The sequence below is a fragment of the Saccopteryx leptura genome, chromosome 4 (genome assembly GCF_036850995.1).
Source record: "Saccopteryx leptura isolate mSacLep1 chromosome 4, mSacLep1_pri_phased_curated, whole genome shotgun sequence".
NCBI lineage: Eukaryota > Metazoa > Chordata > Mammalia > Chiroptera > Emballonuridae > Saccopteryx > Saccopteryx leptura.
The window spans coordinates 185872655-185899834 of record NC_089506.1 but is presented as its reverse complement, the minus strand read 5'-3'; the positions used below and the strand labels follow the sequence as shown (position 1 = coordinate 185899834).

The window sequence follows — 27180 nt, the reverse complement described above, 5'->3', positions numbered from 1 at the left end:
ATCTTTTTTTTTTTTTTATTATTTGATTTGATTTTAGAAAGAGAGGAAAGGATAGAGAGAGATCAATTTGTTGTTCCACTTATTTATGCATTCATTGGTTGATTCTTGAATGTGCCCTGACTGGGGATTGAACCTGCAACCTTGGCATATTGGGACGATGCTCTAACCATCAGAGCTACCCAGCCAGAGCAAATATTTTAAATCTTATGACAGTAAACCCAGTTTAATAATTTCACCTTTTAATTACACTTTGGTGGTGTCTGGACAACACAATAAATACTATTTGCTAAGCACAGGCTAGCTAGGTCAGTCAATTTAGACTTTGTATCTCCAGTCACAACTTCACATTGCCTATATGGCATCTTCCCCACATTGAGCTTTTAGTGTCAACAATTTAAAACTCCTCTTCATCACCAACGAAGTTCTCTCTTTAATATCCATGACAGCAGGGTTCTCAAGGATCCCGGCATTCACTCTCAACGCCTCTCTTAACTCACTCCCGATATCTGCATTCAGTCACTCAGTGCTCTAAATTTTCTCTTTTGTAATCTTAGATTCAGGTATGAACTTGCTGATACAATGCCATTTCCATAACCAATGTTTTCTTCTTAGATTTTTACATTTCATGTCTAATTCTATAATTCTTATTTTTTTTGTTCTCTATTTTCTTTCTTTTCCTCTCCTTGGTTCTCAACTTTTGTTCAGTCCCAACATATCCAAGTTATGACAAATTTCTAGTAACAGTGCCTTAAACAGATCATCAAGGGTGAAGGGAAGTGTTGGGAGATAGAAAATGTTCTAGATCTAGAATCACATCCCTAACACTATCCCCATAGTTTTCCTCTACCACTATTCTCAACAGCTGGGAACAAAAACCAACTGTATTTCAGATGTCTTTCTTTAAATGCAGAAGAGCCACCAAAATTATTTATTTAATCCTGAAAATTGATCTATATTTCCTATGGTACTTTTTTAAAAAAAAACAAAACATTTTCAGTGGGTGATGCCCTCCAGTGAATTCTGAATATAGATAATTTTTAAAAAGATTTTATTTATTGATTTTTAGAGAGAGGAGAGAGAAAAAGAGAGAAAGGGGGCGGAGGGGAAGAGCCAGAAGCATCAACTCATAGTAGTAGTTGCTTCTGTATGTGCCTTGACTGGGTAAGACTGGGATCTGAACCAGTGACCTCAGCATTCCAGGTAGACGCTTCATCCACTGAGCCACCACAGGTCGGCAAATGTTTGCATACAAATGATGTGTAGCAAGTTCTGTGTTACCACAGAGCAAAATCTGTCATAATCCAAACTTCCCTATTTCCCTTGACCAATATCTGTTAGCCAAGTAGACTCATTTAATTGTCTAATGCATTATTGCTATATGCTTTTTCAAAGTACTATCAACATAGATTAGCTCTTAGATTCCAACTTATATATCTTAACTACTGCTAATATTTAGATTTTTCAGCAATAACAAAAACATTATAAGTTAGATGTGATAATGTCTTTAAGTGTATCTTTTAAAAATTATTTTTACCTAGGCTTTTTAATGTCAAGAGAAAAATAATCAAATTTTCAACTAATTCCCATGTTTGCACTGAGACAAAGCTAATACTTTATGTGAAATACACAGAAAATAAATCATTCAAAGCTCACTAAGAACTTAAAAAATGAACTTTAATGTTAACCACTTCTGATAGTTCACAAACCTAAAATATATCCTAAGAGAAATTAATTATAATAATTTCCCTTTCAATAAAGTTTCAAAACTACCTACCTGTCAATGATTACTGTCCTGTAAGAGATGCCTCAGGCTTATCGTATCTAGAACCACTCCCATAAATTTTTTCAATTACCCCAATCTGCTATACTTTTAAAAAAGTTTTATTAAGATATAATTTACACACCACACAATCCACCCACATAAAGCACACAAGTCAATTATTTTTAGTATATTCACAGAGTTGTACAACTGTCACCACAATCAGTATTTTCGTCACCCTGAAAAGAATCTCCACACCCACCAGCAGTCACTCCCCACTATGCCTTTCCTCCAGCGCCTGGCAATCACTCACCAGCTTCCTGTCCCTGTGCATTTGCTATATTAAATTTCATATAAATGGAATAATGAAATCATACAATATGTGGCCTTTGTGTGTGGCTTTTTCACTTAGCCTAATGTTTTCAAGGTTTTTCTGATATTGTATATATCAGTATTTCACTGCTTTTTAATGCCAAATAATATTTCACTTATCAGATTTACCCTACTTTATTTTCCCATTTATCAGTTGATGATCATTTGGACTAATTCCAGATTTTGGCTTTATGAATAGCACTGCTGTGAACATCTGTCTACAAGTTTTTGTGTGAATGTATGTTTTCATTTATCTTGGGTATACACCTAGCAATGGAATTGCTGGGTCATGAATACTTCTTAAAATGACTACTTCTGGTCATTTTTCTAATCTCTTGTATCAGGCTGTAGACTGTCCTCATTTCAATCAATGTGTCTGCCTATATTTCTCTCTCTGCCTCACTTAGACTCTGGCATACACATGAAAACCAGTAACCATTAAACTTGTTAGAAATATGTATAAATAGAAATTATGACCAGGATTCTGTGTAGCTCAGTCACAAGAGCAACCCACTTTCGGTTATTTCCACTATTAGATATGTTCTAGATGGTCAAGCATCAAATTAAAAATAGAAAAAAGAAAAAGATTTCTCATAGGGACTGATAACTTAACTGTTCAATTATTCAAACAAAAGCCAGGATACTATTCTGGCCAGTTGGCTCAGTGGTAGAGCATCAGCCAGGTATGTGGATGTCCTGAGTTTGATTCCTAGCCAGGGCACACAGGAGGAGCGACCATCTGCTTCTCCACCCCACGTCCCTTTTTCTTCTCTCTTCCCCTCCTGCAGCCATGGCTCGATTGGTTCAAGCGCAATGGCTAGGCGCTGAGGACAGCCCCACAGAGCCTCTTCCTCAGGCATTAAAAATAGCACTGTTGCAAGCCTGGCCCCAGATGGGGGTTGCTGGGTGGATCCCAATTGAGGTGCATGCAGGAGTCTGTCTATCCCCCTTCTCTCACTTGGAAAAGAGTAAAAAAAAAAAAGAAAAAACACCAGGATAAAATGTTTGCCTGCTAATTCAATTAAATCTAAAGTATACAGCAGTTCCTTAATGTTCATTCTAGGATATTTAATACTGTGCAGTTAATTTATTAAATACTTTAAAATATTACATAACCTCCAAGTACTACCAAAAAATATAATGTATATAATATACACAGAAAGACATCTCTCTTCCCATCTCTGTAAAAAGAAAACTAAAGATGTGTGTATATAATAGGAAACTCTTTGCAAGACTAAGTATTGATGTGGGCATGTTTTCCAAATTGTAAAAGTATACAGGCATCTTAAAATTTTTGTTGTGGGTGTTCATCAGATTTCTACTTTGAAGTTGAAGGTTTAGTAGTAATTATGCTAGTTTCCACTAAATTGAGAACTATATTAAAAAACAAAGTAGCCCTGGCTGGGTGGGTTAGTGGGTGAAGTGTCGTCCCAGCACTCTGAGGGCATGGGTTCAATCCCTGGTCAGGGCACATATGAGAAGCAATCACTGAGTGCATAACTAGATGGAACAATTAAGTGTAACAACGGGTTAATGCTTCTCTCTCATACTTTCCTTTACCTTCTCTCTCTCTCTCTCTCTCTCTCTCTATCAATGGAACATTTTTTTTAAAAAAGTAATATTTTCCATAGTATAATATGTATGAAACTGCTTTAAAATAAAGATGGGTCCACATAAATTAAAGTTTATCTTCCTCACCATGTTTCAATAGCTCTATTTCAAAAAGTATGTCAGTCATCTCTAATATACAATTTAAAAATTAAAAAACAAGTACGTTATTTATAATTCAATCAATAGATTTAAATATAATGGAATTGGGTTTACAATTATGTTAATTTCCTGAAGTAAGAGGAAACCAAAGTAGAATACACATATAAGTTTCCCCTACTATCCAAAAATACAGGGTATCTACAAAACCTTTTATAAGATGAAATGGTGGAAAGTGAAGAAGCAATTAGTTTCAGACAATCTTGCTAACAGATGCACAAAATAAACTGAGACAAAGCACAGCTGCTCACACAGGGTTCACAACTGATGGTAGTTTGATAGCGAGTGTAGTTCCCAGAGAAGCCGGTTGGTGGCGCCACTCTCACTGTGGCCTGCTTCAACAGAGGCTCTCTACAAAACAACTGCTGAATGCTGTTTTCACTTTTTGTTTTCTTATAAAGCAAAAATCCTCTTTAGACTTTTATTTTTCAGTCAGCTTAAACAGATACTAATTTTAGGTCTTTTGTAAAAGCAAGGTGGCATAAAATGAACTTTCAAAAAATGTGGGATACCTGCATTATATTTCTGTAAATACATCCAACTGAGAGAAGTCAATTGTCACGTAGGGTATTTGGCTTGCATACATTAAAAACTGCATAAAAATCTTATAATCGGGAAAATTTTACATTTATTACTATCATGAACTGATATATATTATGCTAATTATGCTGATACATAGGTACATAAATAAAAACTTCAATCTACCTGCTATTTTCACAGAAATGATGAGTTTTTGTTTTTTCACATAATGGATAAAACATCAAACATAAGTGATTTTAGAGATAACACCATATTAAATGAGGTGTAATAAATTAATTTGTACTTACTTGGGCAACAACCCTTCAAAAATGAGCATTGTGATTTTGAGCCTACCAAGCGGGGACTGAGGGTGAGTGAGGTGAGACTACAATGGGGAAGCAAGGAAGACAGGAGGTAAGGGAAGACCCTCAGTAAATAGAAGGATTTCTTAATGAAGAAATAGAGAACTAGTAAATTATGTCAGCCTGAAAAGGAAATGATTAACTCAGTTGGACATGTTGAATTTGAGGAGCCATGAGACAATTAAGAGTTCTACCAGGCAGTTAAAAAATTCATGACTGGAACTTAGGAGAGGGGCCAGCACACAAGCCAGTGGGTGAAGCTATGGAAACAAAGAAAAGAGAACCTTACAGAGAGAACAGAGTTGAACATTTTTCTGAGGATATAGAAAATACAAGAATGAAATATAAGACCTCTGGTCTCCATGGTCATTATTTCTTTGTAGGCAGTAGAGAAAAGGAGGATTTTTACACTGTGGATAATGTCTTATCTCGTGTATATTCAACTTTCCACCTCAACTTGATCATTCTCTCTCCTTTAACTATGGTTGACATTTTACTGCACTCTGCTCCCCTTATCCGTCACCAAATGCCCAAACCTGCTGAAATACTACAGCACACTCCTCAGTGCACACCAACCTAGCTTTACCCCACAACACCAAACTGGTTTATAAAACATCCAAAGACCTTCCTGCTGCCAAGTCTAATGTACATTTTTCAGTCCCTATCTCGACGGACTTTTGAAACAACATATGATATGGTTAACCACTCTCTCTTTCTTGAAATACTGTACTTTCTCTGAGCCTCTTCTACCCAGCAATTAAATAGTAAGAGTCCCTTCAACACTTGGTCCCAACCTGTCTCCTTTTTTCACTTATATTTTCTTTCTAAGGTCATCTCACCAGACCCGTAGCTATAAGCAACATCTAAATGTTGTAAGGAGTAAGTGAGGCCCCCCATTCATTTCCAGATTAGACCTCTCCTCTGAATTTCGGCCTGTGTATAAATATTGATGTTGCCACTTGGATATTTCATAACATTTACTATTCTGATTCTTACCAAATAAGAAATTGTCAATGTGCAATGAACAGCACTTTTCTCTAAATAAAAAAAGTAATTTCTCTTTTTTGATTAGTTATTTCCGAAGCTTTCAGTGAAAATTTAACTATCAAAAAAAGAATTTGACCAGAAAGATATTAAGTCCTTAATAATTAAAGTCTTTTATAATGTAAGATGTATTTTAGATTTATTCCTCCTTGCACGTCTTAAATATATATTTACAAAGTGTTCTTAGTTTCCAATATCCAGAAATTAACTTGTCTTTTAACTCACTGATTTATCTTTTATATAACAAAGAACACATTTCAATTCCGCTTGACCCAAGAGAAAACATACTTATAACACAATGACTTGGTTCAATGATTTTTCAATAAAAAAATTCTCATAAAATCAAGCTGTTTATTTCCTAACCCTATAATTTTCTTCAGTATTTTAGCTACAGCCTATGATGAAATCAGATTTCTTTTAAAAACAATGGTCAAAAATCAATACTTAACCAAGTTTTTAAAAAACTTACAATCAAAAACTTAACTGCGCCTGACCAGGCGGTGGCGCAGTGGATAGAGCATTGGACTGGGATGCAGAGGACCCAGGTTCGAGACCCTGAGGTCGCCAGCTTGAGTGTGGGCTCATCTGGTTTGAGCAAAAAACCCACCAGCTTGAACCCAAGGTTGCTGGCTCCAGCAAGGGATTACTCGGTCTGCTGAAGGCCCGCAGTCAAGGCACATGTGAGAAAGCAATCAATGAACAACTAATGTGTTGCAACGCGCAATGAAAAACTAATGATTGATGCTTCTCATCTCTTTCCAGTCCTGTCTGTCCCTGTCTATCCCTCTCTCTCTCTGAAAAAAAAACAAAACAGAACAAAACAAAAAACTTAACTGCTTTAACTAGCTCTGTAACTTCAAGGGCAGGACTGTCTTCTGTGTACATTACATCCTTATCAGTTCCCAAATGTGCATACCAATGTGCTTTTTTCTCATTGTTAAATGCTGTAAGTACACATTACATTAAAATATAAGTTTTTTCTCTTTCTTTGAACATCCCAGTTACTAAGTTCACAAAATTTGTATCTCAGGTGTACTAGGTAGCATAGCGTAAAGTGGTCTTTGCAATGTCACTAACCAAGGACTTAATACCCATGAAAGATGGTTGTATTGTCATCAAATGACCCATGATCACGTTTTTTCCAGAGTAAGTTAATAAGATGTTTATCATTGTGCAAAGAGAAATCACGATCATTTAAACAGTGCGACTTCTAAGTTAACAGTTTAAAGTACTAATAAAATACATTTCTGGCAATGTTTATTACCAATCTATTCATTTTCTGTACAAATTTATGCTACTTTTACAGTTTAACTGGTAAAGGTTGGGCTAAAGGGTCCTTTGCTCATCAATTTCAGGCCATAGTAGACAGAAAACAATAAGCTTTTTGTTTTGTTTTGTTTTTTAATTTGGAAGGAGAAAATGTTTGGGTTTTTGTTTTACTATCATTTTAAAGACCAATTGAACAAAGATATATCAAAGTATCTGTTTGGGTCTTAAGGATGCCACAATGTTGCCTACAGGTAGGATTAAGGATGCTCAAATATGGACTCTCTTTGAAGAGAAATATGTTCCATTCCCTTAACCGTACTTAATATATTAAAATGTCCAAAGTAATTACTGATGTTCTATTATTTTCCCAATTTTGAATTTGAAGAGAAAAATTTTCTGGGTATAAACCACAATCACATCCTTCCACTCATTCATTAAAAAACTTATTAATCAACTTTATCGAGCACCATACTTGGTACTTTCCAGCCCTTCTAGAGTTGATATTTTTATAGTAAAGACTAGAGATGAAAGGTAGGTTTTCTGTCTTTAATCCAGGGTATTTTCCACTATACCCAGTAGCATCTATTAATTTAAGTGCTTAACAGTCAAAAGAAAGTTAGGTGTCTGTTCAATAATACTCTTGTCAAGTCAGCCTTCCTGTGAAAAATTATTTTCTAATCTGTAAAATGGAGATAATGGAATCCTGAGGCTCTCTAAATAAAGACCAATTTGTAATAAGACAGCCACATAAGGCAGCTGAGAATTCTCATGATACAATTTGATTTTTTTTTTATTTTTTTTTTTTGTATTTTTCTGAAGCTGGAAACGGGGGGAGACAGAGACAGACTCCCGCATGCACCCGACCGGGATCCACCCGGCACACCCACCAGGGGCGATGCTCTGCCCACCAGGGGGAGATGCTCTGCCCCTCCGGGGCATTGCTCTGCCGCGACCAGCGCCACTCTAGCGCCTGGGGCAGAGGCCAAGGAGCCATCCCCAGCGCCCGGCCATCTTTGCTCCAATGGAGCCTTGGCTGCGGGAGGGGAAGAGAGAGACAGAGGGGAAGGAGGGGGGGGGGGTGGAGAAGCAAATGGGCGCTTCTCCTATGTGCCCTGGCTGGGAATCGAACCTGGGTCCCCTGCACGCCAGGCCGACGCTCTACCGCTGAGCCAACCGGCCAGGGCCCAATTTGATAATATTTAAGTGCCAGTGCCACATCAGAAATATGAAAACGTGACTGTCTTAAGTTATATATTTCAAAAGAATTACTGTATTCCGCATGTTTAAGACACAACTTTTCCCGAGAAACTTGGGGTCTAAAAACTGGGTGCATCTTATACAGTGGTTAGATTTTTTTACTTGCATTCCCGCTTTTTTTGTGCTCATTGTTGAAGACAGTGATTCATCATCACAGATGAGGACAAGCTAATGGATGGGAGCTTTGACAGTGATGAGATGTATGAATTTTATGATGAATAAAACGAGTTGAATAACTTTATGTAATACATTTTTTTTTCAAATTTCGAGCCCCCAAATTAAGGTGCATCTTATACATGGGAGAGTCTTATACACTACACGGGGAAATACGGTAGTAGGAAACTTAGTCCTAGGTGACCTGCCTTTTCAGTGCCTGGCCATTTTCCATCAAGAACAAGATCACATGCAGAGTGAGGGCAGCAGTTCCCCGGAAACAACTCAAGCTCTCAGTGCCCACAGTGCTGCTCCAGTAGCATCTGTTGTGAAAATCAGACCCTTTATATTATGGGAAGATCAAAGTTGTCACCAACTCCCGCAATGAGGGATTCTCCTCCTGTCCCTGAAATACATACTGTCACTTTAGATTATTTAGTCAGGTTGATTTACTGTGAAAAAATGCACATGAATTGTGATGGGGATCTAAATTTTATTTTCCAGATCAGAAAGCTACACAGTGTAATTGCCTGGTCTTCATTTGGCAGGGTTAGTCACTGTTTGACTCATATTTTGGGACAGCAGGAAAATGATTAGCCAATACATATAACTTTGTCTTAATGAAAAACTAAAATAATCTCATATTACATTTTTCTTTCTTTGCAGTTTTCTTCATCTTCAATAATCACCCTTGTTTATTTTTTGTAAACAAATATCTTATCTTATACAATCTTTATAATACTATGTAAGTTAGTGAATTACAATAGTTTAAGAACCACTTTCTAGTGGTGATCCTAAAAACATATTTTGTTCCTCTATGGACCTTTACACAGAAGCACAGACTCACAGTGGGTATCTATTCTGGGCAAGGGAACAAAAGATAGACAAATCAGGCAACTCAGAAAACAGTCCTACTTAAACTTCCCAACTCCCCAGCCATTTCACTCTTTACCTTGCTTCATCTCTCCTTCCTAACCTACAGACTTCTGACATGGTCCTCATAGAAAGCACAGGAGTTCTGCAAGGGACAGCACCCAAGGGGATTTTTTAAACATCTCTGTGCTTTGTAGATATTCCCCCAGGGTCTCTGATGCTCTGCCCTACAGGACTGTTAAGACAGCTGCACCAGACCACCTATGGAGGAGAAAGAATTGCTAGTGTCCAAACATAACCCATCTGGAAGGCGTGTCAGATATTTAAGTATGAAACTATGTCCTAGACAGATTTGTTGTGGTGGAGAGGATAGGTAAAATAGCCAATCATTTTTAGGTTACCTAGGATGTTATCCACATTAGCTCAAACTAGCAATTCCATTTAGTCAAATGTTCTAGGCCATACTAGGTCTTTTCTTCCTTTATATGCTTTACCATTGCAACCTCGACCTCTGGGCCCACATACACATGCATGCTCATTCAGGAAATCTTGAAAAATAAATTACCCACACAGAATTCTTGAGATTTGTCATTAATATTTTCTTACCACACATAAAGTATTGACATGATTAAAGTAAATGTATTATTTTACATTTTAGAGTGAAGTTTCTATATTTTTCTAACCATAGATCATGTTCCAATTTCTATTTCTTTTCTTTGAAAATTAACCCTACCCCTCAAACTCCTACCCTTTAAATTAAAAAATTATTAAAAAGAGCTCTAACTAAAATATTTAATTAGCTAATATTACTTTATTGCTAAAATATGGGGTTTAAAGTGTTTTCCCCTGGGGGACATTGTGCTTGCTGCTCCCTCTGCCTGTAACACTGTGAGTGTGGCTGGGCTCCTTATCCTTTAGCTCTTAGCTTAGAAATAGCAACTTCCTTCCCAGTCCACCCAACATACAGTTCCTCCTCATGTAAATAAATTGTAGCATCTCACGCACTGGAATAAAAATGGAATAGCAATGAAAATCAATAAATATAAACACACACATTGAGCAAAGATGGCAGATAAGAATGTACTGTAGAGTTTCATTAATATAAAATTTTAAAGCAAGCAAAACAAGGCTACAATTGACCTTTGAACAATGCAGAAATTAGGGGGCATCAACCTCCGTGCAGTCAAAAATACATATATAAATTTTGCCTCCCCCAAAATTTAACTGCTAATTGCCTACTATTGATCAGGAGCCTTACCAATAACATAAACTCAGTTGATTAATACATATTTTGTACATTAAATGCATTATATACTATATTCTTAAAGTAAGCTAGGGAAAAGAATATTAAGAAAATTATAAATACATTTATAGTATTTATTGAAAAAAAATCCACAAATAAGTGAACCAGCACAGTAAACCTGCATAGTTCAAGAGTCAACTGTAATATTCTTCAAGAATACATGAAGGTGGCCCTGGCCAGTTGGCTCAGTGGATAGAGCATTGACCCAGCATGCTGACTTCCCAAGTTCGATCCCAGGTCAGGGCACACATGAGAAGCAACCATGTACTTTTCTGCCTTTCCTGTCCCCCTTCTCTCTCTCTTCTCCTGTCACAGCCAGTAGCTTGGTTGGTCCGAGCGTCAGCCTCAGGCAGTGAGGATAGTTCAGATGATTCAAGCATCGGCCCCAGATAAGGTTTGCTGGGTGAATCCCAGTAGGGGCTCATGCAGGGTTCTGTCTCACTGTCTTTCCTCCTCTCACTTAAAAAAAAAAAAAAGAATACATAAAGATAGTAAAAGCCTTTTTTGGGGGAAAAAAATCACAACAAAGGCCCAAGGAAATTATCAAGTCATGACAGCAGCTGCTTTGGCAGAGGGATCAGAAGGAGTGCACTGAGGATTGCTGGGAGTACCAGCAATGTTATACTTCTTGATCTGGGTGGCGATCATTTGATTAAGTTATACATTTCTTTTTTTAATTTTTTTTTCTGCTATAACACAGAATAAGTGCTAAATAAAGTTTGGGTATTATTATAAACAAGAAATAAATGTTCCATCATTGCAATTGCCCATGTCATGAGTTTAAATAACTAGATGTTGAGTAAGTACATAAAAATAAATGCTGTAAAATATTGTTCATCTAGACATTATACATAGTTTCTTATAATATGATATTGGCAGAATTTAAGATTACCTCTGGAAGAATAGAACAAAAAACAATGACCTTTATATACAAACATGGCATCACTATTCTGCCCGGTGAGAAAGGATTTATCACCTCCTACTTCAGGGGTTGGGAACCTATAGCTCGCGAGCCAGATATGGCTCTTTTGATGGTTGCATCTGGCTCGCAGACAAATCTTTAGTAAAAAAAATAACAACATTAAAAATATAAAACATTCATTTCCTACTGCTCATGTTCATGGTTGCTGGTGGCTGGAGCCAATCACAGCTGTCCTCCAGGACAACACCAAATTTTTATTGGATAATGTGTAACATACATGGGTCGTTGTATGGCTCTCACAGAATTACATTTTAAAATATGTGGCATTCATGGTTCTCTCAGCCAAAAATGTTCCCGACCCCTGTCCTACACCATCGGAAATCAATTGGGTACAGTGTGAAGAATGTAGCTTTGATGATCAAGGATCACACTACTAGCAATGTTTTGCAACTTCTCTATAACTAAAACCATGCTTAGTAAAGGACCGCTCTCTCCCTTCCCTATTTCCTTTAGTGGCAACTTTAAGCATTTTACAGCAGGTTCATGTTGGATTGCATAGTCTGAGAATAGAAGCAAAACTATCATTATTTCTGGGCCCAATTTTAATTAAGCAAATTAAATCTCTGTTAGTGACAGCCAAAGGAGTGAGAATCTTTATTTTAGGACACTCTTAATATATAAGAATTTATTGTTTTATTAACAAACATCTTATTATTGACTTAAATAAACCCAAAATTACACTCCAAGAATGTTAATGTTCACCAAAAAATGCTACATTTAAATCCTAAAAACAAACCTCTGAAGTATTAATAAAGATACTTTCAAGGTAAAAATTTCTAATATATATACTATAGTTTAATAGCATCTGCTTAATACTAGGGTAAGCCAAAATCTTAAATTAGTTTCATGAAACATAGCCAAATGAATAATTAAATATGATGTGTATGCATATGCAAATTTAGATGCCAAAGTTGCTGGGTTTATTCTAACATTTTTTTTTTCATCAAGTACTAGCCAATTATATTATCCCAAAGTTACCAACATTTCCTATCCGTGCTGTCGGTGATTGGTGTATTCAGTGTAATGTTCCCCATGCAGACTACTCTCTCAAAACAAAGTATTGTTTTACAGGAATCCAATCTGCTCTCGTTAACAATGGTCGATTAATATCCAGTGGCATTAATGCAAAGCTCAAAACTCAAGTGCCACAGAGAAAAGTGGATGGTTTGGCCATGTGACTTTACAATGAACCAAGTCAGAACTGCTGACTGCAGTCACAGAGTTCAGTCCTCTACCTAGCCCATCATTTCTTTACTAATCATTCAAGACTGAGTTACAATAGAATGCATTAATAATGACATAATTATGTATCATTTCAAATCCTATACAACTTGCTAATGTCAACAAACTAATAACTTGAAAGCATTTTAATCCAAATTACCAGTAAATTTGTACCTTCTAGCATTCATTTATATAACAATGTAAACTACATTTCAAATTGTTTTATTTTTAAAATAAGAACCAAAAGTAGTCAAGGATATAAATACATGACTAGTGGAATCATAAATGGGCAAAATATTATAAAAACAATATACACGGAGAAACACAAAAATATTACGTTTAGTGCATGGCATGTACTTGGCATTTCATGTATTTCTCACATGAACATACCATTATTTCTCACTATGAAGTATCATTTTCTATAGAAGGAAACAGGATCAGAGGTGGCAAATCTTTTTTCTGAAGGTAATAGCTTAATTATATATTCATGGAAAAGAACCTAGGGCAAGTGGACAAAAAGCAAAGACCAGAAAAGGAAATACTCTTGATAGACAGAGCTGCTCTGGGTGAGATCCTTGAGTTCACTGCCCTTTTTAACTGAGAGCATTTCCCAAATGTACCATATATAACTTAGAAGGCTGTAAGTGAAGTCTTAAATTATCAGAGAAGAGAGCCCAAAAGCCAACAGAGGAATGAAAATTAAGTGGGAATCTCTAGGAAAAAATTGGAATGATAGCAAGAGTAAGCCTCAAATCTCAGCTGACAACTAAGTGACACAGGTGTAGGAGAGACCACCCTCCTTCCCCCAGGAGCAGGCTCAAAAAGCAGCAGCTGGAACCATAACCCAGAACAAGAGACATCAGCTACCCATAAGGGGAAGAAGACTCAGTTCAAAGTTTGTACCTAGGCAAGTTAAGTACCCGTTAGAACAAAATCAATAATCCTTAGAAGATGATAAACAACAACCACAACCTAAAGTCACTACAATGTATTATCTACATTACCAGTTTTTACCTGAAAGTATTACTAAACAGGAAAATAGAACCCATAATCAGAAAGGGAAAAAAATCTTAAAAAATAACTCCAGCATCTACCACTTACTGGCTGTCAGACATGGGCAAGTTACTATTAGCCTCTGAGTTTGTCTATCTGTACACTACCTTGTTTGGAAGGCTATTGTGCCTAGACAAGAGAGAGCTCCTGAAATATGGCAGATGTTCAATAATGGGCATCTTAATACAATTTAGTATTCAATTACCTAATGGTTAAAGTCAGATCTCTGATTGTTAGCACTTGTTTATATGTGTTTATCAAAGTTGATAATCAGCACATCAAAGAAAATAACTATATACTACAGTCACAGGGACAACCAAAGATTAAGACTCAAAACATGGTCTGGGGCACTGGCTCTCAATCTGGCTTTCTGGGAATCACCAGAAAGCTTGTCAAAAGCTACTTACATATAATTTTTCTTCAAGTGATTCTTTTAGATATTTGGGAATCACTGGTCTGAAAGAAAAGGACAGCGAGACAGAGACCTAATTTCAAAAAAGATTCAGCTTCACCAAGAATTAGTTATGTGGCTTTAGGCAAATCACAACCTTGCAAAATGTGACTGCAACTCCATAGATAGATTTGAAGACCAGATACAGGTAAGTAGTCTTAAGAGTGTTTTAGAAACTCTTAACAGTTTATACAATATTAAGAAATTCTACCCTGGCCGGGTAGTTTAGTTAGTTAAGAGCATTGTCCTGATATGCCAGGGTTGTGGGTACAATCCCAGGTTAGGGCACATATAAGAATCACCCAAGAATGCATAAATAAGTGGAACAACAAATTAATGTTTCTCTCCCTTCTTCTCTAAAAAAACAAAACAATTTTTTTAAAAAAATAAAATTGTACATAGCCTTTCCAATTTAAGACCAGATCTTAATTCTTTGATAGAAAAACATAAATTCCACTAGTTCAACAAATACTGCACTAAGAGGAAGAATTCCATGCAAAATTAGAAGAAAATCTGAATGTTAATAATTTTACACTAGTGGTACCTAATGTGAAAGAAAAGAAAAAGGAGGAATGAGGAAAGGGGAAAATGGTCCCTTGAACTGTATAACTGTAACCTCTGTGATGAAGGAAATGTCCTATATTTCCACTGTCCAATATAACAGCCATCAGCCCTTAAAATGTGGCTCAAGCCTGGCCTGTGGTGGCGCAGTGGATAAAGCGTCAACCTGGAATGCTGAGGTCTCAGGTTCAAAACCCTAGGCTTGCCTGGTCAAGGCACATATGGGAGTTGATGCTTCCTGCTTGTCCCCCACTTCTTTCTCTCTCTCTCTTTCCTCTCTAAAATGAACAAATAAAATATATAAAAAAAAAAATGTGGCTCAAGTAACTGAACCGAATATTTTAATTAATTTATTTTTTTATTTTTAATTTATTCATTTTAGAGAGGAGAGGGAGAGAGAGAGAGAGAGAGAGAGAGAGAGAGAGAGGAGAGACAGAGAGAGAGAAGGGGGGAGGAGCTGGAAGCATCAACTCCCATATGTGCCTTGACCAGGCAAGCCCAGGGTTTCGAACCGGCGACCTCAGCATTTCCAGGTCGACACTTTATCCACTGCGCCACCATGGGTCAGGCCTGAATGTTTTAATTTAAACCGAGTTTAATAACAACATGTGACTAGTGATTAAGGTATTAAAAAACAGAACCCTAGAACATTTAAAACTTTAGGTCATAGTTTTGGGAGACATAGATAGGGAAATGCAGACATAATGGAAGAAAAATACTTAACATTCTATTTATAAGAAACTGTCTTGTATTTCTTTTTGAAGATTTTTCTACTAGAAAAAGAGATACCCATACAGTGAAACTGAGGAGTCCAAATCTTTGGAAGTAACACCAACTAGGAGTCAGAATATTTGCAGCAGGTTGCAACCCTGGTTCTGCCACTTACAGGCCCTATGATTCTGTACAAGTTACTTAGCATTTTTGCACCTTAAATACCAACTGCAAATTGGGACAGTTTGCCAATCAAATGACCTATAGATTCTAGATAACAAATATAAGGTATAAAAGCATTTAAGATTCTTTTGTGCTATATTATTTAAAAACACAAATTCTATTATTCAACATATATTGAGGGTCTGCTGTGTCATGCCTATATGTAAGGTACTACAAACATGATAAACAGCCACAAACATAAGCTACTTTTCATGGAACATAAAGTCAACTCAGTTGATTCAGATAATTGTATGAATAAATATACTATCACTAAGTGAAATAAGAGCTTGAAGGAAAAAGGAGTTTGTCCTACATTGAAGGACAATAAGGCTTCTTCTTTGAAGAAATAAAGATTAATGTGAAATCTTTAAACTGAAAAGTTAACTGTGTGTATGAGGGAGAAGGAATTCATGGTCAGTATCACAAATAGTTCCTATGGCCAAAGGAAAGTATTGTGTCATTGAGTAATTTTCACACTGAAGAAGTAGGCCAGAGCTAGAGAATGCAGAGCTAGTTTTAAGCCAAGGGGTGACATAATCAATTTTGTTTTGAAAAGATTATTCTGGGGACAATAGTGATGGGAGGCCATAGTGAATTAGGGGAACCCAGTTACTGTAGGAGGGATATGTGGGCAGTTGGGTCTAGGATGGTAGAAGTGAAGATAAAAACAATATTTAGGAAATAAAGGTGATAGAACTCAGTGATGATCTGGATATGGAGAAATGAGAAAGTGTCAAGGATGACTCATAGGTTTCTCACTTGTGCACTCTGATGAGTTGTGGTACCATTCACGGAGACATAGAACACACGGAAAGAAAGCCTGGGTTGTTTGGTTTCTGAAAGGGGAGGGAGGCAATCACAAGTTTGTGAGTCTGGGGTGCCTTTGAGATACAAAGCAAAATGTTCAGCAGGCACTGGATGCCCAGCACTCAGAAAAGGGGTATGCGTGGGACTCTTTAGCAAAGAGACAGAGAATACAGCATAGGGAGAGTAGCAGGGAAAGAAAAGCCAGAATCAAGCCTTGAGGCTAAGTTTAGAGATAACGGAAACTGCAAAAGATACTGGGCTGAAAAAGCCAGAGAGGAAGAAGAAAAATGAAGACAGAATGGGATAATGGAAGCCAAGGAAGTGATAAGAAAACTTCAAAACATCAAATGCTGCTGAAAGGGTGAATGCTGCTTGGGGGGGAGAAAGTGTCCTGGAATTGGTGATAAGGATGGAGGTGACTGGTGACCTGAACCAGAACTATTTAGGTGGAATGATGGGGTAGAAGTCATACTACAGGAGATGGTCATGGGTCCCTTTAACTCTTTGAGTAGTGAGTTCTATTTCAAAAAATGAAAATAGTTCCAGTTCCAGTTTTATTAACTTAAAATCATGTTTGTTTGTTAACCAATTTATGGAAACAAGAACATACATTTGCCTTTTTAAAAAATGTTGCTTTACACGTTTTTAAAATAAAATTTTTTGTTACAATCATACTCTGGATGGTCAGGAGGCATGAGGACAATGTGAACGTTCGTACTACTCAAAGGGTTAAGTCCTCCTCCACTAATCAAAGCCAGCCCTGCCAAGCCAGATACCCACAAAAACTGCAAAACAATTTGCATACTAAACTTGAAGATACACCGATGAACTAATTCACAGCAACCCAACAAATAACCAGGCCAGTGGTTTTTAGAATTCTTAACCTAAAATGTTCAGGAACAGCATAGTGAATATTTACTTATGTATGTATGCCTTTATTTATTTTACTGGGATAACATTGTTAATAAAATTATATAGGTTTCAGATATACAATTCTTTAATACATTATTGGCATATTGTTTTGTGTGTTCACCACCCCCATAGTGAACATTTAAAGCAGAGAAAGTTCTGAGCCCATAATTAGCTTCTGCTGAAAGACAACATACCACTCCACTAAGCTATTTTTACTTTTCAGATTTTCCCCTCTAATTAGAAATCCCCAAGTTCTTTATCAGCTCCATGGTTTGCATAATGGCTTTAAGAGCACTGGTACTGGTTCTAGTGAAAAATGGAATAATAAAGCCACTGGCCAATTACAGCTTTCATATTTTAAATAGGAAGTCATTGACATGGTTTTTTGTATTTTTTTTTCTGAAGCTGCAAACGGGGAGAGACAGTCAGACAGACTCCGCATGTGCCCGACCGGGATCCACCCGGCACGCCCACCAGGAGCGAAGCTCTGCCCACCAGGGGGCGATGCTCTGCCCCTCCGGGGCGTTGCTCTGTTGCGACCAGAGCCACTCTAGCGCCTGGGGCAGAGGCCAAGGAGCCATCCCCAGGGCCCGGGCCATCTTTGCTCCAATGGAGCCTTGGCTGCGGGAGGGGAAGAGAGAGAGAGAGAGAGGAAGGAGAGGGGGAGGGGTGGAGAAGCAAGTGGGTGCTTCTCCTGTGTGCCGTGGCCGGGAATCGAACCCGGGACTTGTGCACGCCAGGCCGACGCTCTACCACTGAGCCAACCGGGACATGTTTTTAATTTCACTATTTTAAGTAGTTTTCCTTGTTGTCCATCCCTCAACACTTTCACTTGATGGAATCAATCCATTAGTTTGCACCCCTTTGTAGTCTATATACTTGAAAAACTACTGACTTTCATGGCTTTACCTAAGTTTGAGGCATAAAAGCACATTTTTATAGGACTACTGAAAACCCGGGTTTTAAAGTTATTATATTTCACTAATCACTACGTGAAATTTTATGTCTGCTTTATCATAGAACTAATTTTCAGAATGAAATCCAACTCTTGAGTCTACCTCCAAACCCTGCTCTTCCCAGTCTTCCCCATCTCCGTACCTATAGACTCCGTTATAGCCAGGGGAAAACCCAGGCATGAACATTTCTATACACCTCCTTCTCCAAACCATCAGCAAATCCCAGTGATTCTCCCTTTCAAACATACCCAGTTTCCGAACACTTCTGTCTCAAACACTATAATCTTAATAAAAGTCCTATCATCTTGACTAAAATAGTGCAATAGGCTTCTAACTGGTCTCCCAGCTTCCACCATTACGCCCTTATAGTATATTCTCCACAGAGCAATCAAAACAATATTTTTAAAAGTCAGATCATGTCACATCTGTGCTCAAAACCTTCCATGGCTCCCTACATCACAGAGTAATACGCTAAGTCTTCATCATGATCTATAAGGTTCTATGCTACAGGGAGTCGAATTATGACAGGCTCGACATACGTTTCGAGTTTACAACACTCAGTCCCATAGAAACTTAAAAAATTGAGACTGAGTGTTTCGACTTACCCGTTCTTTTGTCATTTTTTCTGTTACAGTGCAATGTCCAGTACAGTATGTTTGTGTCCTTTTCCTTTCTCTGTGTCTTAGTTGTGTTTTTATGTTCTAGATTATTTTACAACTGTGTTAGGATAGGTAAGTGACTTAGGCTAGGGTGGGTTTTGATTTTCAACAAAACTTGAGTTATGTCACTGCTGTAGGAACAGAACAGTGTTGTAACCCAAGGACCCCCATATTTGTTCCTCACTACTGCTTTGATTTGCTATCACTCTCCTGCCCTCGTCACTCCAGTCTTGGTGGCTTCCTTGTTTCTCAATCACACCCAGCACAACCCCATCTCAGGGTGTTGGTGTTTGCAGTTCTCTGCGTAGGGTGGTCTTCTCCTCAGGCACTTTGCATGGGGTGATCTCTTACTCCCTTCTAGTATCTGCTCCCATATCAGAGAGGCTTTTTCTAACCAGTCTAAAACAGCAATCACCATTCATCAACCCTCCAATTTCTTCACAATTACATCTGACCTATAGTGTCTCCTGCCATTAGAATGAAAGCCCCCAAATTTTATTGTGCTCATTGATGTATCCCCAGCACTTAGCATAGTATTGTTGGTACTTAATAAGGATTTACTGAATAATCAAATTCATATTCTTTTCACTTCATCATGGAATCAATTTCATTAGTACTATCGACTTTCCAAAAACATACATGAAACATGTAATTAGGAATTAATGAAAACAAACACATTGAATATATAAGAACCAAGAAACACTATTTTGGCCCTTTAGATTCCAACTGCACAGGATTGGAAATGTGAGTAAACACAAATACACAAAGAGAAAGCATTAATAATGATAACATATTATTTTCCACATTTTATGCCAAAATTTATCTTTCCTTCTACCCAGGCAGTCAATTGGAATATACTTGGGGAAAGCATCCAGTATTATGGATAAACCAGATGTCAGTTCGAGAGGCATGGGTTTATCACAGGGTAAAGCCTCTGATAAAATTGTCAGATAGTCCAAGTTTGACTTAACACATGCAAGTACGGTATTTCTTACCAGGGTTGCACCTTTACTCAATCCTGGAGCTACTCCTTACCCCAGAGATGTGGCCCATTCTTGTTCCTCCTGGGTGACCTTAAAGAACTCAAGCTATGTACTGAAGTAATCAGTAGTGTGTGGAATTTCTTGCCCAAGAATCAACACAGCCACTCAGGAGCAGCTACAGGATTTAGGAAAATAACATACTTGTTTATGTTTTACAGAAAGTCCTTGTTAGGTGGAAAGAATTGTCCACCTTGATACATTCAATGACCAATCTTCATTCAGTACCTATTTTCTGTATGGAGATGAAAGAGACACAACTTCAGATCCTAGTGTAAGAGACAGCCGTATCAAACATCAAGAATTCCTCTTCATTTATCGGCTATGTAATCATTCCACTCTTGGGAGGTCAGGGTACAGAGGTGATGGTGGTAATCCCCAAGTGTGGGTCCCCTCTCAACATCCCTGCCTTCTCAGAGCAGGTCTGGGCGGATAGGCAGGAGGAAAAAATAAGAAAGAGGAGTTACTATGTCCTTTCATTAAAGTCAGCAAAACCTGATGTGAATTCCATCTGCACCTCTTTCCAGGAGTGACATTCAGCAATTTCTTCAGTTTCTGAGTCCATTTCATCATAAGTAAAATGTGTACAAGACCTATTTCTTATGAATAAAATATATAATGAGCTTAGTAAGACCTAAAAGACATTTGATATAGTTGTTCTCTTTAACTCTCCCTTTTTATTTATTTTTATTTATTGATTTTAGAAAGCAAGGAAGGGAGACAAAGAGACAGACAGACAGAAACATCAATCTGTTCCTGTATGTGTTCCGACCAGGTATTGAACCCACTTATTCATGAAAAAGGCTAAAACAGGCCACATACAAAGATCTGACATACCACCAACAAAAGGCTCCCAAGACTTGGCCTAAGAACAAACAACTGTGTCAAGGTAATGCTACCTTTTAAAACTGTTTTGTTTTTTTTTAATACTGCTTTAAATGCAGTAGGAGCTGCCTGTCCAGGTGGTGGCGCAGTGGATAGAGTGTCGGACTGGGATGCAGAGGACCCAGGTTCGAGACCCCGAGGTCGCCAGCTTGAGCGCAGGCTCATCTAGTGTGAGCAAAGCTCACCAGCTTGGACCCAAGGTCACTGGCTTGAGCAAGGGGTTACTTGATCTGCTGAAGGCCCATAGTCAAGGCACATATGAGAAAGCAGTCAATGAACAACTAAGGTGTCGCAACGAAAAACTGATGATTGATGCTTCTCATCTCTCTCCGTTCCTGTCTGTCTGTCCCTATCTATCCCTTTCTGACTCTCGCTCTGTCTCTGTAAAAAAAAAAAAAAAAAAAATACAGTAGGAGCTATTATCAATTGTCTACCCTTGGTCGGCAAACTGCAGCTTGCGAGCCACATGCGGCTCTTTGGCCCCCTGAGCGTGGCTCTTCCACAAAATACCACGTGCGGGCGCTACCTCGATAAGGAATGTACCTACCTACATAGTTTAAGTTTAAAAAATTTGTCTCTCAAAAGAAATTTCAGTCGCTGTACTGTTGATATTTGGCTCTGTTGACTAATGAGTTTGCCGACCACTGGATACTTTTCCACATGTGATAACCACGCCTTCCATCATACATCTTGAAGTCGTCCATCTAACACTTACTTCTTTGCTTACCCTCTTTTTCTTTTTCCTCTTGTAGGGAGGAGAATCACTACCTTGGGGTTATTTTTTAAATATTTAAAAAAATCAATTCTTGGCATCAGCTTTTAGAGTTTCTGCCTTCTTTAAAACTCTCTTCTCTCAGCTTCCCTGACACTACTCTCCTAGCTATTTCTGACCAGCCTTCACAGCTCCTCCTTAATTTCCTCAACCCCTAACAGACCTGCAGATATTCCCTAGGCCCAATCCCAGACCCTGTACCTGTTCTCTTCTCTACCCAGTCTCCTTTTTAAATAATTTCATGCACAACCTTAGACACTACATATAAACACACAGTCTAAAAAATATATATATATATTTCTGCTCCCCTCCCTCATGATTCATGTACTAAGGTGTTTTACAGGCTACTCAACAGAATTCTTCCTTTACTGCCCCAAATCTATTCTTTCTATAGTCTTTCCCATCTCAGGCAACAGTATTGCTATCTATTCAGTTGCTGGACTCTAAAACCTGAGAATCAGCTTCTCTTTCACTCCAACATCCAATTCAATCTGCCACTAAGCCTTATTATCTGCAACCCAGACCACAGTAATAGTTTGGGTCTTCCTGCTTCCATTCTTGCCCTGCCAATCCATTCCCCAGCCAGCGATGTTAAAATAGATCATGTTGCTACCTCACACAAAATCCTTCAATTACTTCTGACTACATTAATAGTAAAATCTTACACTTACAGTTCTTTGGCTATACCACTCTCTCACCTCACTACCTACACATATGTTGTTCCTTCCACCTGGAATGTTTTCCCACCCATCATCAAGTTATCCTTCCAGGTTTCAGCTTCAATCACACTTCTTGTCAAAGGCCTCCCCAACCCCAACTAAAATTACGTCCAGTTATATCCTCACTAACAGCCTATAGTTTTCTTCTCCAACACTGGGGAAAAAAGAAGTTTGGAACTATGTATGTATATGACTATTTGGTTAATGCATGTCTAAACTGAGTCAGTATCTGTTTCCCTAATCACTGCATCATTCCCCAGTGCCAGAGCCATGTGTCCAACACCTAAGAAACTCCTCTCCACAATAAATATTTTATAAACAGAGAACTCTCGAGTCCTGGCCCTAGAGTGCTGCTTTATACAGCAAGATACACCACAGATATTTATTTCCCTTCAGTTGGATTTTTAGGCAAAATACTTTTAAAAATCACAGTGCTGGGCAATGACAAGAATTCAAGTATAAGGACAAGTTCCCTAACAAGTTACTGGAGTGCTTGTTTTTTTACTTCTTTATTCTTCCATAGTTCATAGCACAAAGTCATTTCCATGGCAGATACTTAGGTATTTGGTGACCAAAGTACTACATGATAATCAATGAAGTGCTAGAACTAAATGTTAAAAAATTCTGACTATGGTTCACTGAGGGCTAGAAGCATTAGAAAGCTTTTAGGTAGAACTCAATCCAGACAGGATGAGGAGGAACTTTTGCTGATCTGACCAACCTATGCTCTCACTCCTTTCCTGCCCTCCATCAGCAGTGGTGTAGCCAAAGTTGGTTCTCAACACAAAACATTTCTTTAACCCATTTGCTAAATTCTAAACAAAATTATCTTCAATATGAGGTTCTATATTAGTTAACCTAATAAACCGTTTTTTGGCCACAAAGGACTCGAGTGGTAGAAGATCAAAAACTTCAAAGAATTCATTTACCACTCTGACCATAACATTTTATATACTACATTCATCTAATAATGTAGGAATTAAGAGGATCTAAATTGAAATCTGAGACTTTATGTACTTTCCGAAAGGCCAATATAAGATGAAAATCATAATTACACTATTATTTTCCAAGCACTGCACATGGGGCTTTATGTGCATTCTTTTTTTTCTAATCTTCAAAATAACCCTGCAAGCTGAAGAGCTGAGGCTGAAAAGCAGAGTGACGTCAAGTACTACTATCCAGCTTACAATACAGGCGTTCTTTTCTACACACTGTAAACTGAGCCCAAAGTGTAAAAACAAACAAAAATACCCTGAGGTTTTGGGGATCTTCAAATGCTTTGTTACTGAGAGAATTTAATTTAAAATAACAAAAACTTCCCTAGGAAGCATACAAGTTCAAGGAATATAACATCCTTTAATTTAAAAAGCCTTCCTAAAATTTATGGGTAAATATAGTGCTTTACTGCTAAATTACTCAGCTTTGATGAAATGAATCTGAAATATACCTGTATAATATTTTCAATAAGTTCTCTTTAAAAAAGGAAAATTACCAGCTACATATCTAATTTACAAAATTTCTGAGTTTTGAAAGGAAAAAAGATTTGAGAAACTACAACAGTATGAATAAGTGTTATAAAACCTTTTTCTTATAACAATATACAATAGAGTAACAGGAGTAGTATTATCCAAAGCTGAATGATTATCAGGCTTCTAATCAATAAGCTATAAGGGTTGAGACTTCTGTAATTATTTCAAACTATATTAATGCTACATTATCAAACACTTTCATATAGGTAGTCTTATATGAAAATGTATGAGAACAAATAATCATATCAAAAAGAAACTGCAGTCCTGGCTGGATAGCTTAGTTGGTTAGAGCATCATCCTGCAGCACAGAGGTTGCTGGTTCGATTCCTGGTCAGGGCACATACAGGAACAGATGAATGTTTCTGTCTCTCTCTCTTCCTTCCTCTCTCACTAAAGTCAATAAATAAAATTTAAAAAAAAGAAATTGCATACTTATGTATTTCAACATTTCCATATTATGAAAAGTTGTGATCTTTTCAATCTGTGTGGTACCAACTCTTTGCATTCATCAAAATTCCATCAATGTAGTCATTACACATTGTACAAGCAAACTTCAAGTGATCCCAACTTTAAAAAAGTTAAATATTAACCGAATCTCAAAAGCATCAATGTTATCTTGAAATAACAATTATGTACCCTAAAGAAATAAAAGTTATATGTGGCCATAAAATAGAATTACAGAAACAGACTTCCTCCATAGAAAAAAACCTCTCAATCTCTCTCAATTCTGTGCCCCCTCCCCCGCCTTTTTTTTATTAGTTTTTTCCCCCCCAAAAGGTTGGCATTCAAAAACAGACTTATGCCATTATCAGAAACAGTACGTCCCAAGATTTATGATCTTTGCATATTCAAGATTGCAGGAATTGAGCTTTAATAATTCATGGACCACAAACACACCCTGTTAAGATTTTTTCCCTTAAACACTAAAGTCCCCACTCTCGGGACCCCTAATGGGTGTACATAAGCCTTAAAATACAGCCTTTAAAAAGGACACAAGTGGTAGGTGTGCTCTCCACTCTCTGCTGAGAGGCGTCCTCACCTAGAGCTCTTGCACATTCCCTTCCCGGGGTCCACAGACATAACTGTCATTCAGAGATGGTAATTGTTAAGCGCGGGTGAGAAACAAGGCGCACACGAGATATATAACTGGATGGGGAAGGTTGTTAAATGCAGCCTCTCCTGTATCACGTAACCAGCCTAACCCGCTGCAAACTTTTAAGAGATTAAGTTACATTCCTCTGCAATTCCACCCTTGACAGCTGAATCCAGAGATGCCAGCGCGTCGTGCGTGTCCATTCCCGCCACCTCACTGGTGGAGAGCCGGGGCCACATCCCGCGGTCAGCGCAGACCAGTGTGGGGCAGGAGGGAGGGCTGGCGAGAGGGCTGCAGGGAGAGGGCCGGGAGAGCTCACCTTTTCCAGCTCATCGTGAAGCTCCGCTAGGCTGGGCCGGAGCAACTTCTCGCCCAGCTGCGCTACCGTGTGCCGGTAGTGGTCGATCCTGGGCACGGCGTCCATGGTGTTGTGGCCGAAGGTGCGCAGGTAGTAGGTGTTGGTGTGAGTGTCATAGTAGTAGTGCTGGTGGTGCCCACTGCCGCCGCCCGAGTGCAGGCTGCTGCCCTCGCTCAGCACTGTGTCCCCGCCGTTCTGGAAGCTCACGTTGGGCCCGTCGCCTCCGATCCCCGCCGCATCCGACAGGCTCTCCTCCGCCGACGAAGAGGCAGCCGGGTCCACGAAGTTCACACGGAAGCGGCCCTTGGCTTCCTCGCTGCCTTTCGCCGGCCCGCTTTCGCTGCTGGCTTTCCCGTCCACGGAGGTTCCCTTGCTCGCGGACCCGACACCAGCCGCCGCCGCCGCCGCGGCAGCCCGCCCCGCGTTCTCGGAAACCAGGTCCACCTGGAAGCGGCTCTGGCTCGGGGTGGGCCCCAGGGGTCTGCCCACCCCGTCCCCAGCCGCCGCGGTGCCCTCGCCGCGGACCCCGTCGCCGCCGCGGCTAGCGGCCGCAGCATCCTCCCGCGCCGAGTGCACGGCGCCGCCGGGCCGGTCCACCCTAGGGGCGGCTGCGCCCGCCGGAGGCGTCTCTCCGACCCCGGCCAGCCTCGGGGCGCCGGAGGAGGGCGCCGTAGGCCCCGGCTCCATCGCCGCCCGACCCTCGGCGGACACGGAGAGCCTGGCGGACGTCGCGGGCTGCGAGCCCTCCGCGCCCCTGGCCGGCGGTGTCCGCGGCCGCAACGCCGGATGAGCAGCCGCTCCCCCTCCGCCCGTTCTCCGCCGCTAGCCCGTGCCGGCACGAGGCCGCCGGCAGCCGAGTCCGCTCGCGAGTGCAGCAGGCGCGGGGCGGGTTCCGCTGTTTAAAGCCTCGGCGGAGCCGCGGCGGTGGCGGCTCCGCTGCAGCACGCGGGGGGCGGGGCCCGAGGCTCCTCCACCCCTCGGCCCGCCCACCCGCGGTCCCGCAGTGACGCCCGGCGGACGGTCCCCGGGTTCCCCGGCCCCCTGGGGTCCTGAGCGACCCCACACCAGAGCGAGCCGCGCAAGGGAGGGGTCCGGCCGGTCACCTCCTGCCGGGCTGCGGGCAGCGCGATCAGGAGTGGCCGCGCGCTGCCTGACCGCGGTCGCCGGGAAGATCGCCCCGCCGCCACCTCCTCTTCCGTCGCCCTCCTCTCACCCGCCACCTCCACCTCCCTCCCCCGCCCGCTCTGCGGTGCTGAGGAGCGGGTCCCCCGGCCGCCGCCTCCTCTCCCCGCCCTGGGGCTGCGCGTCTGCGGGCCGGCAGCCGGGGCCACGGCAGACCAGGCTGAGGACGGCTCCGGCACGGCTGGCGAAGGGGCGCGCGGGCCCTGCTTCGGCGCGAGCGGATCACTGATGCTCCCGCGCAGCTGCCACAGCAGCGGCTGCTCTCCCGGCTCTCGCCTGCCGGCTTTTTTTTTTTTTTTTTTTTTTTGAAGTTCTGAACTCTCAGTACTCGGGCAGAGCCGGCGAGATCTCGCGAGATGCTGCAGGACTACAGGGCCGCTTCCCCTCAG

The 27180-nt window shown here is 40.0% G+C and overlaps 1 protein-coding gene across 1 annotated transcript in view; it reads right to left on the bottom strand.

The window, feature by feature from the left end:
• SLC12A2 (solute carrier family 12 member 2) overlaps nt 1-26433 on the bottom strand; it is a 95700-nt gene extending 69267 nt beyond the window's left edge. The window contains exon 1 of the mRNA XM_066382141.1: nt 25571-26433. Coding sequence (XP_066238238.1) covers nt 25571-26296 — 726 coding nt within the window. The 5' untranslated portion in view covers nt 26297-26433. The remainder of the gene's footprint in view (nt 1-25570) is intronic.
• Nucleotides 26434-27180: the final 747 nt, after the last annotated feature.